General features: G+C 41.1%; 1 protein-coding gene across 1 annotated transcript in view; it reads right to left on the bottom strand.

Annotated features, from left to right (window-relative positions):
* Positions 1 to 16,529, bottom strand: part of ADGRG4 (adhesion G protein-coupled receptor G4) — a 215,969-nt gene that overhangs the window by 73,420 nt on the left and 126,020 nt on the right. Inside the window, exons 10-12 of the mRNA XM_077490427.1 lie at positions 14,404 to 14,549; positions 9,089 to 9,212; positions 3,450 to 3,568 (exon numbers count right to left, since the gene is read on the bottom strand). Coding sequence (XP_077346553.1) covers positions 3,450 to 3,568; positions 9,089 to 9,212; positions 14,404 to 14,549 — 389 coding nt within the window. The remainder of the gene's footprint in view (positions 1 to 3,449; positions 3,569 to 9,088; positions 9,213 to 14,403; positions 14,550 to 16,529) is intronic.

Here is a 16,529-nt window from a genome sequence, read left to right on the forward strand (position 1 = left end):
GGGAACCAAGGGACAATCATCCATGTGTGCAGGGTGGGTCATAGTGGGCCCCTCTCCGCTCGGAGGCCCATGTGCAGTGAACACCCTGCACCCATGGAGCATACACCACTGTATAACACTGAACCTTTCTTTAGCACAACCTTTAACCCAACCAACAAACTTATTCATAACATTTAATCTCACCCTAATGCCCTGTACGCATGGGCGGAAATTCAGACGGAAAAGGTCTGATCGGATTATATTGTCGGAAAATCCGATCGTGTGTAGGCTCTATCAAACTTTTTCCGTCGGAAATTCCAACTGAAAAAATTTGAGAGCAGGATCTAATATTTTCCAACAAAAAAATCCGATCTGACTTTTTCCGACCGTTTGTAGAGAATTCCGACAGACAAAGTGCTACGCATGCTCAGATCAAATTATGAGACCAAATCTATTGGCTACTAGCCTCTACGTAGTCCTGTCGTACGTAACAAACGTCACCACGTTCCAAACGATCGTATTTTCCGACAACTTTGTCCGACCGTGTGTATGCAACACAAATTTCGGACAAAATACGTTCGAAAAAATCTGACGGATTTTGTGGTCAGAATGTCCGACCGTGTGTACAGGACATTACATGTAACTTTTAAACACATCCTCATCTTGTTGACTTATCTAACTCTAAAGCCAGATTTTGCCTCTCGTGGTGCTTTACTGCCCACTGATTCCACTCTCAGTGCTCACCATAGCTCCTTCTAAGCACTCCCCAAGGCTAAACCTTCAGTTTTTCTGGCTTTTTATTTTCCTCCCCAGGCAAGATATTACACAATAAAGCATTCATGACACCAGTATCAAAAAGAAAGTACCGTATAAGGTTTGCATTTTCCACTCAAATATAAAAAATGCACATCATTTTATTCAAATATAGATGTATATAACACCAATAATCAAAACTAGGCTTGGGTGCAAAGATAAGGTCCCCAAAATCTATGAATCTCTATGCATGAAAGCAGGCACCCATGGGACTCTTAAAGAGTCACGCCCTCTTTAAATGTCCCCTGGGCACCTGCTTTTAGGCATAGAGATTCATGTATATAACACCAATTAACCCAAAGCATAAAGAATTCATATTCACAAAGCATTCCCCACAAAAAAAAAATCATATTCTTCTGATCAAAGTTTTATGTATGCAACTAAATGCATATGAGCACTCGCCTTGTGCACATATCAAATAAATAAGTGGACAATCAAATATTCAAAATACTCATAAATAAACTACTATCCCGCATTCAAGTGTATATTACCAATCATTAGTGTAAAAAATGTGACCAAATAAAAATAAATGTTCTTTTTATGCAAAGTAATTAATTTATATTCCATGTGCTAAAACATCTCAACATTAAATTAAATTCTCATGCTCAAATCATGAGCCCACAAATCAGTGTGTGTTGCCAATCACCGTGTCCATAAAAGTTAAATGAATGAAGGCGACTATCTCTCCCCGATACCAGAAAAGTGTTCCACAATGTGCCAATAATTACTGCACTCACCAGATCAAAGAGGCTGACCAGCAGCCAACAAGCACTTTAACTTCCAGGTTCTCAAAGAGCCATCGTCCAATCTACTCCTGGCACTCATTATCAGTTCTCATATAATAGGTATGAAAAATAAAAGAGCCCCAAAAAAATGAAAAGTATATAGTGTAGTAACTTTTTTTAAAAGGAATTAATGCAAACATATGTCTCTAATCACATGAAGGATGACTTTGCAAAGGCACCGATACAAACGGCTCACTATGTCCAAGAGTATTGCACCAACACCCACATTCACCAAAGCCGGAGTGCGTTCCACAGACCTGGAAGTGATGTAGGGGATGAAACTAGAAGGGACGTCGACCTCTCAGCATCTTCAGAAAGATACTCCTGAACATAGTGAGTTGGTTGTGTCAGTACCTTTCCAAAGGCCCCTTTTTATGTGAGTGGAGACATACATTAATTCAGTTTAAAGGGGTTGTAAAGAGAATTTTTTTTTTTTAAATAACAAACATGTTATACTTACCTCCACTGTGCAGCTTGTTTTGCACAGAGTGGCCCCGAACCTGGTCTTCTGGGGTCCCTCGGCGGGTGTTTCTGCTTCCCCCCGCAAGTACTTCTCACGTTCATGCAAGCACCCTCGCATGGTGAGACGCACTTGCGGGCACGCTCCCGTGATACAGCCGGCGGCTGTAGCTGCTCACTGTATAACTTAGCCCCGCCCCCCGGCGCTCCCTGTCATCGGATGTAATTGACAGCAGCACGAGCCAATGGCTGCGCTGCTTTCAATCCATCCACTCCAGCCAATCAGCAGCCAGGCTGAGCGGTGAAGATGATGTCGGGGATGAGCGCGGGACTTTCGAGGGGTCAGGTAAGTAAAACGGGGGGGCTGGCACTGTCAGATGTTTTTTCACCTTAATGCATAGAACGCATTAAGGTGAATAAATGTTTACCTTTACAACCCCTTTAAATAAAATTACTACACTGTATACTTTACATTTTTTGGGGCTTTTTGTTTTTCATACCTATCATATGAGAACTGCTAATGAGTAACAGGAGAAGATTGGATGATGGCTCTTTGAAATCCTGGAAGTTAAAGTGCTTGTAGGATGCTGGTCGGCCTTATGGATCTGATGAGTGCAGTATTTATTGGCACGTGGTGGAGCACTTTTTTGGCGTTAGAGAAATTATTCATTTAATTATTTATTTAACTTTTATGGACACAGTGGGTTTGATTTTCTAAAGGCAAATAGACCGTGCACTTTTCAATATGCATTTGCACTCTGCAAGTGCAGTTGCTCCAGATCTTAGTAAATGAGGTAAAGCGCTTTACTTTGCAAAGAATACCCAATCGCACTTAAGGGAAAAAAAAACAGCATTTTTGTTTGTACATGATTGGATGATGGAATTCAGCAGAGCCACTGCTCATTTACTAATCTCTGGAGCAATTGCACCTACAGGGTGCAACTTTTCACAGTCTATTTTCCTTTAGTAAATTAACCTGTGATTGGTATTACACACTGATTTGTAGACTCAATGATTTGAGCATAAGAATTTCATTTAATTATGAGATGTTTTATCTTATGGAATATAAATGATTTACTTTGCATAAGGATAACACGTGTACTTATTTATATTTAGTCATGTTTTTATACTAGTGATTGATATTATACACGTATCTGTGGGGTTGTGGTTTACATACAGTTTTTGAGTATTTTCAAAATTTGATTGTCCACTTATTTACTGTCTTTGACATAGCTTTATAATTGGTTGGCACCCTCTCTTATTTTTCTTAAAGTTTTATGTATGTTTATTCAGTTTATTTATTATCTTTGAAAATATGACTTTTGGTCAAATCCTGAAAAATACATATGTGTCATCAATAAAAAAAAAATCCTGTTAACAATGATAAATAATAATCATCACATCTGTTATTACCTGGTGTCACAGTGATGTTATCAAGATCCTCAAATGAATTAGGAAGGGATGTTAGAAGAACGCATCTGCTGAAATCAGGGTCTTTCCACTCAGCCATTTCTGTAATTACACTGATAGAACTAAAGGGGGAAAAAAAACAAAAATTGGACCAGCATTAGGAATGATAAACACTGAGTGGTCTCAGTTTGAGGACCACCTGAGCACATAATGACCATTAGTGCTGTGATATTATGTACTGTATACTGCATTACCAAAACACAAGCTAACAATCACAAACTGAGCAAACAGCTCTGCATCTTAAAGCGGGAGTAAACCCAGTTTCAAAACACACTTACATTCCTGGCATGCCGGAAATGCTAACTTTTACATTGGTTGTGCTCTCAACCAAACTTTCAAACCATCCAATGGCTGGTTTCATAACTGATCCCATGTGCTGCATTATGGCAGTTGAATGATCATTAGAGGTCAAGATGGCAGCTTCCTTGACTGAAAACAATAGATGGGTGTTTACAGCCAACGCAGATGTCAAACCTATGTCTAAAAGGAACAGTAGATACAGTGGTGTGAAAAAGTGTTTGCCCTCTTCCTCGTTTCCTGTTCCTTTGCATGTTTGTCACACTTAAGTGTTTCGGAACATCAAACCAATTTAAACAATAGTCAAGGACAACACAAGTAAACACAAAATGCAATTTGTAAATGAAGGTGTTTATTATTAAAGGTGAAAAAAAATCCAAACCATCATGGCCCTGTGTGAAAAAGTGATTGCCCCCCTTGTTAAAACATACTATAACTGTGGTTGTCCACACCTGAGTTCAATTTCTCTAGCCACACCCAGGCCTGATTATTGCCACACCTGTTCACAATCAAGGCATCACTTAAATAGGAGCTGCTTGACACAGTAAGGTCCACCAGAAGATCCTTAAAAGCTACACATCATGCCGAGACCCAAAGAAATTCAGGAACAATTGAGAAAGAAAGTAATTGAGATCTATCAGTCTGGAAAGGGTTATAAAGCCATTTCCAAAGCTTTGGGAATCCAGCGAACCACAGTGAGAGCCATTATCCACAAATGGCGAAGACATGGAACAGTGGTGAACCTTCCCAGGAGTGGCCGGCCGCCCAAAATTACCCCAAGAGCGCAGCGACGACTCATCCAAGAGGTCACAAAAGACCCCACAACAACGTCCAAGGAACTGCAGGCCTCACTTGCCTCAGTTAAGGTCAGCGTTCATGCCTCCACCATCAGGAAAAGACTGGGCAAAAATGGCCTGCATGGCAGAGTTCCAAGGAGAAAACCACTGCTGAGCAAAAAGAACATCAAAGCTCATCTCAATTTCTCCACAACACATCTTCATGATCCCCAAGACTTTTGGGACAACATTCTGTGGACCGATGAGACAAAAGTGGAACTCTTTGGAAGGTGTGTGTCCAAGTATATCTGGCGTAGAAGGAACACTGCATTTCATAAAAAGAACATTATACCAACAGTAAAATATGGTGGTGGTAGTGTGATGGTCTGGGACTGTTTTGCTGCTTCAGGACCTGGAAGACTTGCCGTGATAAAAGGAACTATGAATTCTGCTGTCTACCAAGAGATCCTGAAGGAGAATGTCCGACCATCTGTTCGTGTACTCAAGCTGAAACGAACTTGGGTTCTGCAGCAGGACAATGATCCTAAACACACCAGCAAGTCCACCACCGAATGGCTGAAGAAAAACAAAATGAAGACTTTGCAGTGGCCTAGCCAAAGTCCTGACCTGAATCCTATTGAGATGTTGTGGTATGACCTTAAAAAGGCCGTTCATGCTCGAAAACCCTCTAATGTAACTGAATTAGGACAATTCTGCAAAGATGAGTGGGCCAAAATTCCTCCAGGACACTGTAAAAGCCTCATTGCACGTTATCGCAAACGCTTGGTTGCAGTTGTTGCTGCTAAGGGTGGCCCAACCAGTTATTAGGTTTAGGGGGCAATCACTTTTTCACACAGGGCCATGATGGTTTGGATTTTTTTTTCACCTTTAATAATAAACACCTTCATTTACAAATTGCATTTTGTGTTTACTTATGTTGTCCTTGACTATTGTTTAAATTGGTTTGATGTTCCGAAACACTTAAGTGTGACAAACATGCAAAGGAACAGGAAATGAGGAAGGGGGCAAACACTTTTTCACACCACTGTACAGAAACAATTGTTGGGGAAAAATTGAATGGGGGAGTCACAAAGAATATTCCCATTCGATCAGTAGTTTCCAGCATTTGGGTATTTTTATCTTTTGCCACTGACAGCTCTGGCACCAAAAAAAAAAAAAAAAAAAACTGGCATTAGATAGAGTAGGTATGTTAAGAAGGAACTTTGTTAGTTTTAGGTAATTGGCTAGGTCAAGGTTTAGGAGTTTAGGGTTAGGACCTAAAAAAAAAAAAAATACGGACTTGGTTAAGTGTTGGGGGTGGGTTAAAGTGGTTGTAAACCTCAGACATGAAATATGAACAAAGCATATCCTTCTATAGTGTGTCTCAACCCAGAGCACTAAGGGGTTGATTTACTAAAGGCAAAATAGACTGTGAACTTTTGCAAGTGCCGTTGCTTCGGAGCTTAGAAAATGGGGGAAAGCTCTGCTGACTTCCATCACACAATCATGTGCAAGCAAAAAATTCAGTTTTTTTAATTTTATTTTCCTTATATGTGATTGGATATTCTTTGTAAAGTTAAGCTTTATCTAATTTACTAAGCTCTGGAGCTACTGAACTTGCAAAAGTTCAAAGTATTTTTGCCTTTAGCAAATCAACCCCTAAGTGTCATTTCTCTCTGCTGCTTCCTTCCTCTGCTATCTGCTTGAGACACTTCTGACAAATTGTCCTGACACCAAAAGAAAAAAGGTGAGGGAGGAGGGATCTCCAGCAGATTGATAGTCTCGGCTCTGTTACTATGAGCTGTGTGGAGGGGGGTTGTGTCTCTTCTCTCCAATCAGCTCTCAGAGTTCTCCTCACGGACCTTTGCAGTGTGAAATTTCAGCTCTCCGTCCCAATTTTTCTTAACTCTCGGACAAGCTTGATAAATTGTGGGCTTAGAACTGATGTATAGAAGAGGAGACTGCAGATGAACAGGTGCAACTTACAGTGGGGAAAATAATTATTTGATCCCCCTGCAGATTTTGTAAGTTTGTCCACTTACACAGAAATGAAGGGTCTAGATTTTATTTTTTATTTTTTATCATAGGTGCATTTTAAATGATAGAGACAGAATATCAACCAAAAATCCAGAAAAAACACATAAAAACAAATGCTATAAATTAAATTGCAGTTCAGTGAGCTCTCTCCACATCAGCGCTCTTCACAGCCTGGCCTCTTGAATCTGGGAGCGAGGTGCGGCGAGTGGCAGAGAGATGACATCATCTCTCACTGCCTGCCACACATCAGTGCTCTTCCACCCTCACAGCAAGGTGGGGTGGAGGTCACGTGCTTCCTGTCATCGTGGAGCTCCACTTTGTAGCCAGACCCCCTTGCTTCAATGCTTCAATGTTGGAGGTGCTGCAGGGAGCAGCAACATGACATCATCTCTCAGTGCTCGCCCCGCATCACCACTCTCCTGCTCTCACTAAATGGACCAGTGCTGTCAGTCTGCCACCAATGCAGCATCAATGCACATTTGTTTAGAACTGGCTGGCATGGGAAGTGACAATCTCCATCAGTTGGAAAAATTACAACCCACATCTGGTGGTTGGTCACGTGGCAAGTGACAAACTGCAAATGGTGGCCGATGACGTGGCAAGTGACATTCTGCAAATGGTGGCAAGAGATGTGGCAAGTGACAATCTGCAAATGGTAGCAGGAGACGTGGCAAGCGACATGGCAAGTAACAATCCACATCTGCTGCCAGGTGAAAGTGGCAAGTGACAATCCACATCTGGTGGCAGGCGACATGGCAAGTGACAATCCATATCTAGTGGCAGGTGACGGTGGCAAGTGACATGCTGCATCTGGTGACAGTGGCAAGTGACATGCTGCATCTGGTGGCAGGAGATGTGGCAAGTGACACGCCCAGGGCTCCCACTGATTCTGCAATATGGTGAGTTGAACCATTTTATTAACCACTACAATACAGGGCACTTTCGCCCTCTTCATTCCCAGCCCAATTTTCAGCTTTCAGTGCTCTCGCACTTTCAATGACAATTGCACGGTCAGGCTACACTGTACCCAAATGACATTTTTATCATTTTGTTCGCACAGATAGAGCTTTATTTTGGTGGTATTCACGACTCCGTTTTTAATTTTTTGCGATATAAGTGAAAAAATAGCGTAAATTTGGAAAAAAACAATATTTTCTTCTTTCTGTTTTAAAAGAAATCCAATAAAATCGAATTTTGTCATAAATTTAAGCCAAAATGTATTCTGCTACATGTTTTTGGCCAAAAAAATTCTGTTGAGTATATAATAATTGGTTTGTGTGATCACGGACATATGTACGCAAATGATCATGTACAGATGTGTGCAGGTGATCACGGACATATGTGTGCAGATAATCATTGGGACATGTGATTTTAGTGGGACATATGTGGGGGACATGTGTTTTTATTATTTGGGGACATGTGTGTTTTGGGGACATGTGTGTTTTGGGAACATGTGTGTTTACACTGTTTTACACTAGGTTGGTGATCAGTGAGTAAAAAGCTGTAAAAAACAGCTCATACTCACTGATCACCAGCCGGCTGCAGCGATCCGCCCTCCTCTCCTCAGCGACGACTTCTGTGTGAGGAGAGGAGAGCCGATTGCCTAGCAACCGGCTGTTTGTTTACATCACATTATGGCTGTGATTGGACACAGCCGTCATGTGATCAGGAGGGCGAATCACAGAGCCCTCCTGCCGATCAGAGATGCGCCATGTCCGGGTGACACGAACGCATCGGGATCGCCCCGCTGCGTGGGCACGCGTATTCCCCCTCCTTCTGAAGGACGTTCAGGAATGTCCAGTCAGAAGGAGAGAGCTCCCACCCGGCCGTATATATACATTTTCCGGGTAGGAAGTAGTTATATATTAGAATATAACAATAGAAATAATGCTCTTCAATCATCCCGACACCATATCAACCATTGTGCCATGTTGATTGAAGCGCCAACACCAGCCATCGCCTGTGAAAAACTGCTTACCACCTCCCCCCCATGGGCATGCAAAAAGGTTGGAGACCATTGCTATGGGCTCTAGCCCAAGATCTTTTGCAGACCTAGCCTGCCTCTCTGCTTGCCAACAAAGGTTTCCCCACCAAGTACTAAGTCATGTTTTGCTTGGAGATCAAATACTTATTTTATTCACTGACCTGCAACTCAATTTATAACATTTGTATCATGTGTTTTTTCTGGATTCTTGGTCGATAGTCTGTCTCTATAATTTAAAATACACTTATGATAAAAAATTATAGACCCTTCATTTCTTTGTAGGTGGGCATACTTACAAAATCTACAGGGGATCAAATAATTATTTTCCCCACTGTATGTAGAAGGATTTGTTTAATCTCTGTGTATCACCTGAGGCAAGTCACTTCATTGTGGGTATGGTAGGGTATGCAACCCTTTAATGTAAAACTGCCCAATCCAAACTCATTATACACACCACATGTACAGCTTACAAATATCTATGATCTTACCAGTATCTTAAAACAAACTCATCTGTATTGGTGTAGCATTGTATTTGTGCAGTTCCGGCGGGGTTTGTTTCCTCCCAGTCATAAATAAAGTTATTATACTGTTTTTTCTCAGCAGGACATTTCTCTAAATTAGTCATACAAAAGTTTACATAAGGATTAAGGTCATCCAAAAAAACTCAATGTTAATTCATATTCAGAAATACAAATATGATGTTCATTAATGAGGTAATTATTGTAGGCTGGGATTTCAGCTTATAATATGTTCTTTTCAAAGCAATACAAAGTACAAAAACTATTATTTTGTAATATATGCTATTAAATTAAACAAGGATGTAAGGCACTTTACAACACGAGGGCAGACAGTACAGTTACAATACAATTCCATATGGGAGGAATCAGAGAGCCCTGCACGTTAGAGTCTAATGCTTTTAATAGGCAGAAGAAATGCAGATCTGCCCCCTTCTGTACTACAATGCAGAAAACATGTAAACACTAGACTGTACTTAATTTTATATGAAATTATGCAAAGCTGCATCATTCATTGTTGGGATTCGGGAACTTTTGCAAGAGGGTTAAACAAGACTGAGAAATGTTACAGATACATTTGAAATCACATTTAAAATCCTTACAGTAATTACACTCTTCTGAAGCAGGAAACATATATGAAATTTGGGGTCTGGTACAAATAGGCTGCATGCTGCAAGCAGAAACAGTCTTGCCTGCAGTGCTTTACCAGTCACAACTTTATTAAAACTGGAGAGTGCAAAACCTGGTGCAGCTCTGCACAGAAACCAATCAGCTTCCAGGTTTTTTTGTTAAAACCTAATTGAACAAGCTGAAGTTAGAAGCTGATTGGCTACCATGCAGAGCTGCACCAGAATCTGATTGTTACAGTTTTAGTAAATCTCCCCATTGTGTTCTACTTCCTACTACAGCCATGGTGGGCGAGGATGCAAGCCTTTGTGAGTTTTTTTTTCTTGTACAGTCTCTATTTACCACTTGCAGCACCTCAAACATGCTCAGTGCTAAATACTACCATGGACAATAGCCTTCCATACACTTTTTGTGTGGAATGCCCGCATGAAACAATTATCATTCTTAAGAAGAATTCCAAGTGAAGTTGTTAACTTGATGTTTATACACACATAGGGGCAACAATCATTCTCATGTTATACTGTAATTGTAGTGTTCTGTCACTAGGCGGCAGTGTCAGCCAAAATATTTGCTTAATGTAATTTTCTCTCTTGTGCAAACATACAAAATGGTTATAATGTAATTCCTTATTCCTTATGTTTTTGTAGGTAAGTAATAGTTAATGCTGCCCTAGCTGGAAAGTTGAGAGTTAAAAAGGAAGTAAAGGCAATAAAAAAAATAAAAAAAATAGCATACTAGCTCATTATGAATAACTTACCTGAGAATGAAGCCCCCGAAAGCGTTCTCCGTCTTCATCTTCACCGCTGCCATGTATCCCGGAGTGACTTCCGGGTCTCGCTGCTCCGGTGCTGTGATTCGCCGGAGCTGCAATGACGTCACTCCCGCACATGCGCACGGGAGCCGACACGAGTGGCATATCGCAGTGATCTGCGGCCTGCTCAGGGCACCTGTGTGCCGCTGTCTACGGCGCATGTGCCGTAGACAGCGGTGCCTGTGTTTTTTCTAAATATCTCCTAAACCGCATAGGTTCAGGAGATATTTCTTCGACCTACAGGTAAGCCTTAATCTAGGCTTACCTGTAGGTCAAAGTGGTTTACAACCACTTTAAAGACCCACTTCTATTACATCATCCCATCCTCTCTGCACCATTATAAGAAGTTTCCCTGTGCCTGCGTTCTGTAAAAAAAACTGCCCAATTGTATCTATATGAGCTCCGCTCTGGGCGCTCAGCTGATTCCTCTCCTCTGTTCTGTCTCCGGCTCACAGCTGCAGAAGGCAGGGCCAAGCCCTCCCGCTGACGTCAGCTGGGGAGGACGGGGAGAGAGGAGAGACAGAGCGCAGAGCCAACGACAATCAGCTGAGCAGTGGGAGCGGAGCTCATATAGGTAAAATCGTGCATATTTTTTTTTTGAACAGAATACAGGCACAGGGAAACTTCTTATAATGGTGCAGAGAGGATGAGATGATGTAATAGAAGATATGAGAGCAGTAGGAGTGGGCACATTGTATGTGCAGAGACAGACAGAGGGGGGAGGAGGGAGAATGACACAGGAGACAGATAGCAGGCTACGGATGACGGAGGCAAGCAAAACGGAACACAATGTCAGCAGCCATGATTATCGTGGTCTGTTTGCAGAGGGGAGGGCAAAGCTAGGCAGGATCAGCCAGGTATTTCAGTTGATACGGGGGGTCCAAATGACACAGCACAAGCACTGTGCTGTATAACATGCTTTAAAGGAACAGGATCTGTATTTTTCTTTTCTTTTTTTGGGTTAACAAACACATTAATTGTGTTACCCAGGTCTTTTTGGTTTTTTTTCCTGGGTCTGACCTCCTGGTCCTGTGTGCTTTAAAAGAAGACAGAGGTCCGGATCCTGGAGGAAACAGACTGAGGGGCCTAGGGGTTCTTTCTGCTGTTCTGCTGGAGTCTGAAAATCTAGTGATGGGCCGAAGTCAGAGTTCCCACTGCCCAGGATGATTTCTGAGGCTTATAGTCTCTCCTGAACACATCGACCACAGCCTTTGCCAGGACATTTACTCTCTCCTATGCAGGTATGCTGGGGAAGCCACAAGCCTGAGCTAGGTATTAGGAATATTAGCAAAATGACTGCACTTTCTGTTGAACTGTTACTGGTGAATTTCATAATTTTATTCTATTATAAGTAAAGTTAAGCTATTTATAAATAAAGATTTTGAAGCTTTGCGTTTGCCTGGTCTGAAACTACTAAAGGAGGGGAATGCAAGTAACCGGCACATATAGTCTACAATTGGGTCACTAACACATTGGGGTAGGATGATAACAGTAAAAGATTTATTAAAGTGTGAAGATTAAGTGGTTACCAAAGCCTGTCATTAAGCATGTACACGGGGTGGGTGAGATTGCCTCTTGCAGCGAGGGAGATGTTGTCGGTACTGCTTCCATAGCAACGGGAGCAGATCTGTACTGCCGAGACCTGCATCCTGTACACAAGTACGGAAGAGAGAGGTAAGTGAAGTGCATGCATGGAGTCCACTTTAGGTGCATGAGGGGGCTCTATACCGTCACTGGGAGTGAGGTAGTGATGATGCGCTGGACAGGTGGAGAGTGCAAGGGCTTTGAGTGTCCCCCCTAAATGCACAAGCAACAGTGGTAATATACAGAAATATCATGGGAGTTTATTAAAGATCAGTCAGTTGTTCCAAGAAAAAGTACCCCCTGTGAAAGACAGTGACCCTATACAAAGTGTAGCCTAAAGAACCCATCCTGGGGTGGGCCTCTCATGTGACCCTTGCTTTGCACCCAATGAGGAGAGGAACATGGAGATATGATGACCACCCCATCACCCTACTCTTACATGTTTCTGTCAGTTTTCCAGTAAAACAAGTGGGGCTCTTAGCAATGTGTGCAGCAGCATCTGACTGATAACAAGAGAAAATGTGAATATCATGTACATTACAGACAGACATCTGCACTTAATCTGTTAGTGATCTTGAACTGCAAGACAGAACTTAAAACAAGCGCAGAACGGTCTGTTGTCTCTATAGGCATTACATCCTACCAGTACCTTTTAAATTCCTGAAGGTAACCAGCAAGTGGTATGGTAACATAACAAGGCTCATGATCCATGCACCTATGTTTATCAACAATGATGAGCATAAAGGAGGATGGGAGCACATAGTCCTTTCTACAGTAATTCATAGAGGGACTTGTGATGAGAGGAAAGTAGAGGGAATTCTGTAACTGGCTCCTGTAATTTCAGGACGTCATCAATCTACCATGTTTAGAAATCCACCACTGTAATAGCTTCCTTCTTAATTACATGTTCTAGCTTGAGTTTTTAGGTGCAAATTTGTATTTAAGCTTTAGCAGTAAAGACAAGCATTTGTATGGTAACAAATGTCAAAGATGATGATATATGTCAATAAACAAAGTAGCACAATTGAGAAACAGCATCTTCTGATTAAGTACATTGGGAAGCTAAACAGTTGAAGTACAGAGGGAAAAGAACAGAGGAACTCTGGATAGCCGCACTCCGGATCAAGTAAAGTGAATTGTGCCTTTATTACTTCCACTAAAAAACCGTCACATCATACAAGTCACAACAGCAAATGGAAAAAGAATATAGAACAAAAAATGTTGACGCGTTTCACGCTAAAATTAGCACTTACTCATAGCTCATAGCTATGAGTAAGCTTACTCACTAACTCCTACTCACTAACTCATACTCATGAGCTATGAGTAAGCGCTAATTTTAGAGTGAAACGCATCAGTTTTTGGTCTATATTCTTTTTCCCTTTGCTGTTGTGACTTGTATGATGTGAAGGTTTTTTAGTGGAAGTAATAAAGGCACAATTCACTTTACTTGATCCGGAGTGCGGCTATCCAGAGTTCCTCTGTTCTTTTCCATTTGGCTAGTGCAATTAGCCTGCACCTGGGACCCCTATCTGCTTGGAGGAAGAGCGGTCAGTTTCTCGGTGGATCAGCCTGGAGCGGTGGATTTTCTCTTTCCCATAGTTGAAGTACAGAGATTGAAGTACCTTAGGGGCTAGTACCCCAAGTTTCAATGGATAATGAGAAGTGGGGCTTAACAATTGAAGTACAAATATTGAAGAGGTCCCCCTTCCTCCATGGTGGGTTCCTCACAGGGTTGTTAAATTTCAGTAGGTGGAGTTGGGTGATAATATTTAATCCACAGGGTTCTAGCTTGTATATCGAAGAGGTAACTGATTCCTCTTTAAAATAAACTGCAACATGAGCATCTTATTGCACCAACCGTCAGTGAGGTATGCACATTGCAGAAAGACATGTAAGAGCTTTACCTTCAGTGCTAATTTTGCATATTAAATGTTCCTGTTTGGTACTCTGGTGGCACTGTCAGGTTCAGCTTTTTATGTTGGCTTCTTATGTAAAGGCTTTATCAGTTTATATATAAGATACAGTATATTTACTTTATAGCAAGTGAATTGGTTAACTCAAAGTCTATACATTGGTAACCTGTAAAACGGAATAGTACCATTTTAAACATAATATGTTGTCACATTCATTTCAGGAATGCTTGGGTAACTTTGCTGGGCTAGTCTATGAAATAAGGAAGGAAATTGAAAAGTAAACACAAGGTTTATGGTGAACTTATGGCTTATGGTTAGCTTTGCATGTAATGCTTTGTAACAAAAATAATTACCCAAGGCCGTTATGCTCACGCTCTGTATGGAAAAATGTATATTGCCCTGTTCATCTTTAAGATCTTCCAAAAGATTTTTCAGATTTGTAGCAAGGGATTCTGGTGCGCCTGAAGAGTTTGCTTGGATGATTAGTTTGGAAATATAACTACAGAATGAAAAAATAATAAATGTAAATAGATATATGCAGAAAAGATTCACAGTAACATTCCATGCTCATGCAAAACAGACATCATTCCACTTCTTAATGATAATGACAAGTGAGCTGAAATGAGTCCACATGAAACTTTGGCTCTCAAGAACTATAATAAACCAGTGATGCCGCATGCAGCATGCCTTGAAATAGGTATATTTCAGTAGAACCCCACTTTGTTTAGAGGGAGGTGGGTGCTAGGGGAAAGTAACATTGCATTTTTTTTATTACTCTCTATGTTTCAATTGAGAAGTTTCACCCTTAGTCTATACAAAACAAGGAAAAGGTTTAAAAAAAGTTCCACTTGAAACAACCCTTATGTAACATCACAACAACAAACCATGACCAAACACAATAGTTATACTAACTTGGAATTATCCATACTGGCCTCTCTTTTCTGGTAGTGCAAAAAAATTTAATAAATTAAAGAATTAAAAAAACAAAATCAGTACATTATTTATCATGGTATGATGAATACAGGGCTGATGCAGTAAGAAAAGATAATTTCACAACATAGTTGCATTGCTTCCAACTGCTAGCTTCTCTCCTTCCCTCCTTCCCCCAGAATAGAACCAATGAATGCGTAAAACTGAATTGTATGATTTCTTATGAGGGTGTTTCTATGCTGTTACAGTAGTTTCCTGATATACACGGTTACTTTTGTTATACAAACAACAAAATACACAAAATTGTGGACTGCTAACTAATTCTGTTTGCATCATTATATGGCCAGTTCATGGTTAAAAGTGGGAGTTTTGCCTGAGATGGCTCCATCACACCTTACTTCTGACCATCGTAAATCAATACTTGGAGTGGATTTTTTTCTTTTTCTGCACTCAGCAAATGGTTATAGCAGTCAGATGCAGTAGCTTTAATAGAACAAGGGTTTGGCATTGGTTACATCAACGAGAATCATCCAAAATGGGGTGAATTACCTTACCCTATACATTATAAACTGTAAATCACTGTTTTCAGGAGAGTCACAGCCACAGAATCATTTCTCTATCCATCTATCATTGTGAAAGATTTATTGCAGGTATTGGGGGAAGGTGCCATTTAACCGTCACCTATCAAACACGTGCTTCTCCATTTTCCATACAGAAACGCTTTAACCACTTCCCGACCGGCGTACGCCGATGTATGTCGGCAGAATAGCATGGGCAGGCATATTGGCATACAGGTACATCCAGTTTTAAATGCTGCCCTGCCATCACGACCGCGGCGGTGGCAGCGTGCTCGCGTGCCGGTCGGGACCCCCGTGAGTCCAGTCGTGGGTCCAGCGGACTCGATCGCTGCAGGCATACCCGCGATCGTCTCACGGGGCGGCTGAACGAGGAGATGCCTAGCAACAAGTGACGTTGATCTCTGCTCCATGTGATTGGAGCAGAGATCACTGTTCACTAAAACAAAGCCCAGCCCCCCACAGTTAGTAACACGCCCCTAGGAACACTTAACCCCTACACTGCCACCCACTGGTTAACCCCTTCACTGCCAGTGTCATTTACACAGAAATCCCTGCATTTGTATAGCAGTGATTGCTGTATAAATGACAATGGTCCCAAAAATGTGTCAAAAATGTCTGATGTGTCTGCCATAATGTCGCAGTCACAATAAAAATCGCTGATCGCCGCCATTACTAGTAAAAAAAAATTATTAATAAAAATGCCATAAATCTATCCCCTATTTTGTAAATGCTATAACTTTTTCGCAAACCAATCAATAATCGCTTATTGCGATTTTTTTTTACCAAAAATATGTAGAAAAACATGTATCGGCCTAAACTGAGGGAAAAAAAGTTTTTTTATATATTTTTGGGGGATATTTATTATAACAAAAAGTAAAAAATAATGCGTTTTTTTTTCAAAATTGTCGCTCTATTTTTGTTTATAGCGCAAAATATAAAAAAACGCAGGGGTGATCAAATACCACCAAAAT

This window comes from Lithobates pipiens, unplaced genomic scaffold, assembly GCF_037356315.1.
Source record: "Lithobates pipiens isolate NorthernLeopardFrog02 unplaced genomic scaffold, aLitPip1_a1.2 Scaffold_1, whole genome shotgun sequence".
Lineage (NCBI taxonomy): Eukaryota > Metazoa > Chordata > Amphibia > Anura > Ranidae > Lithobates > Lithobates pipiens.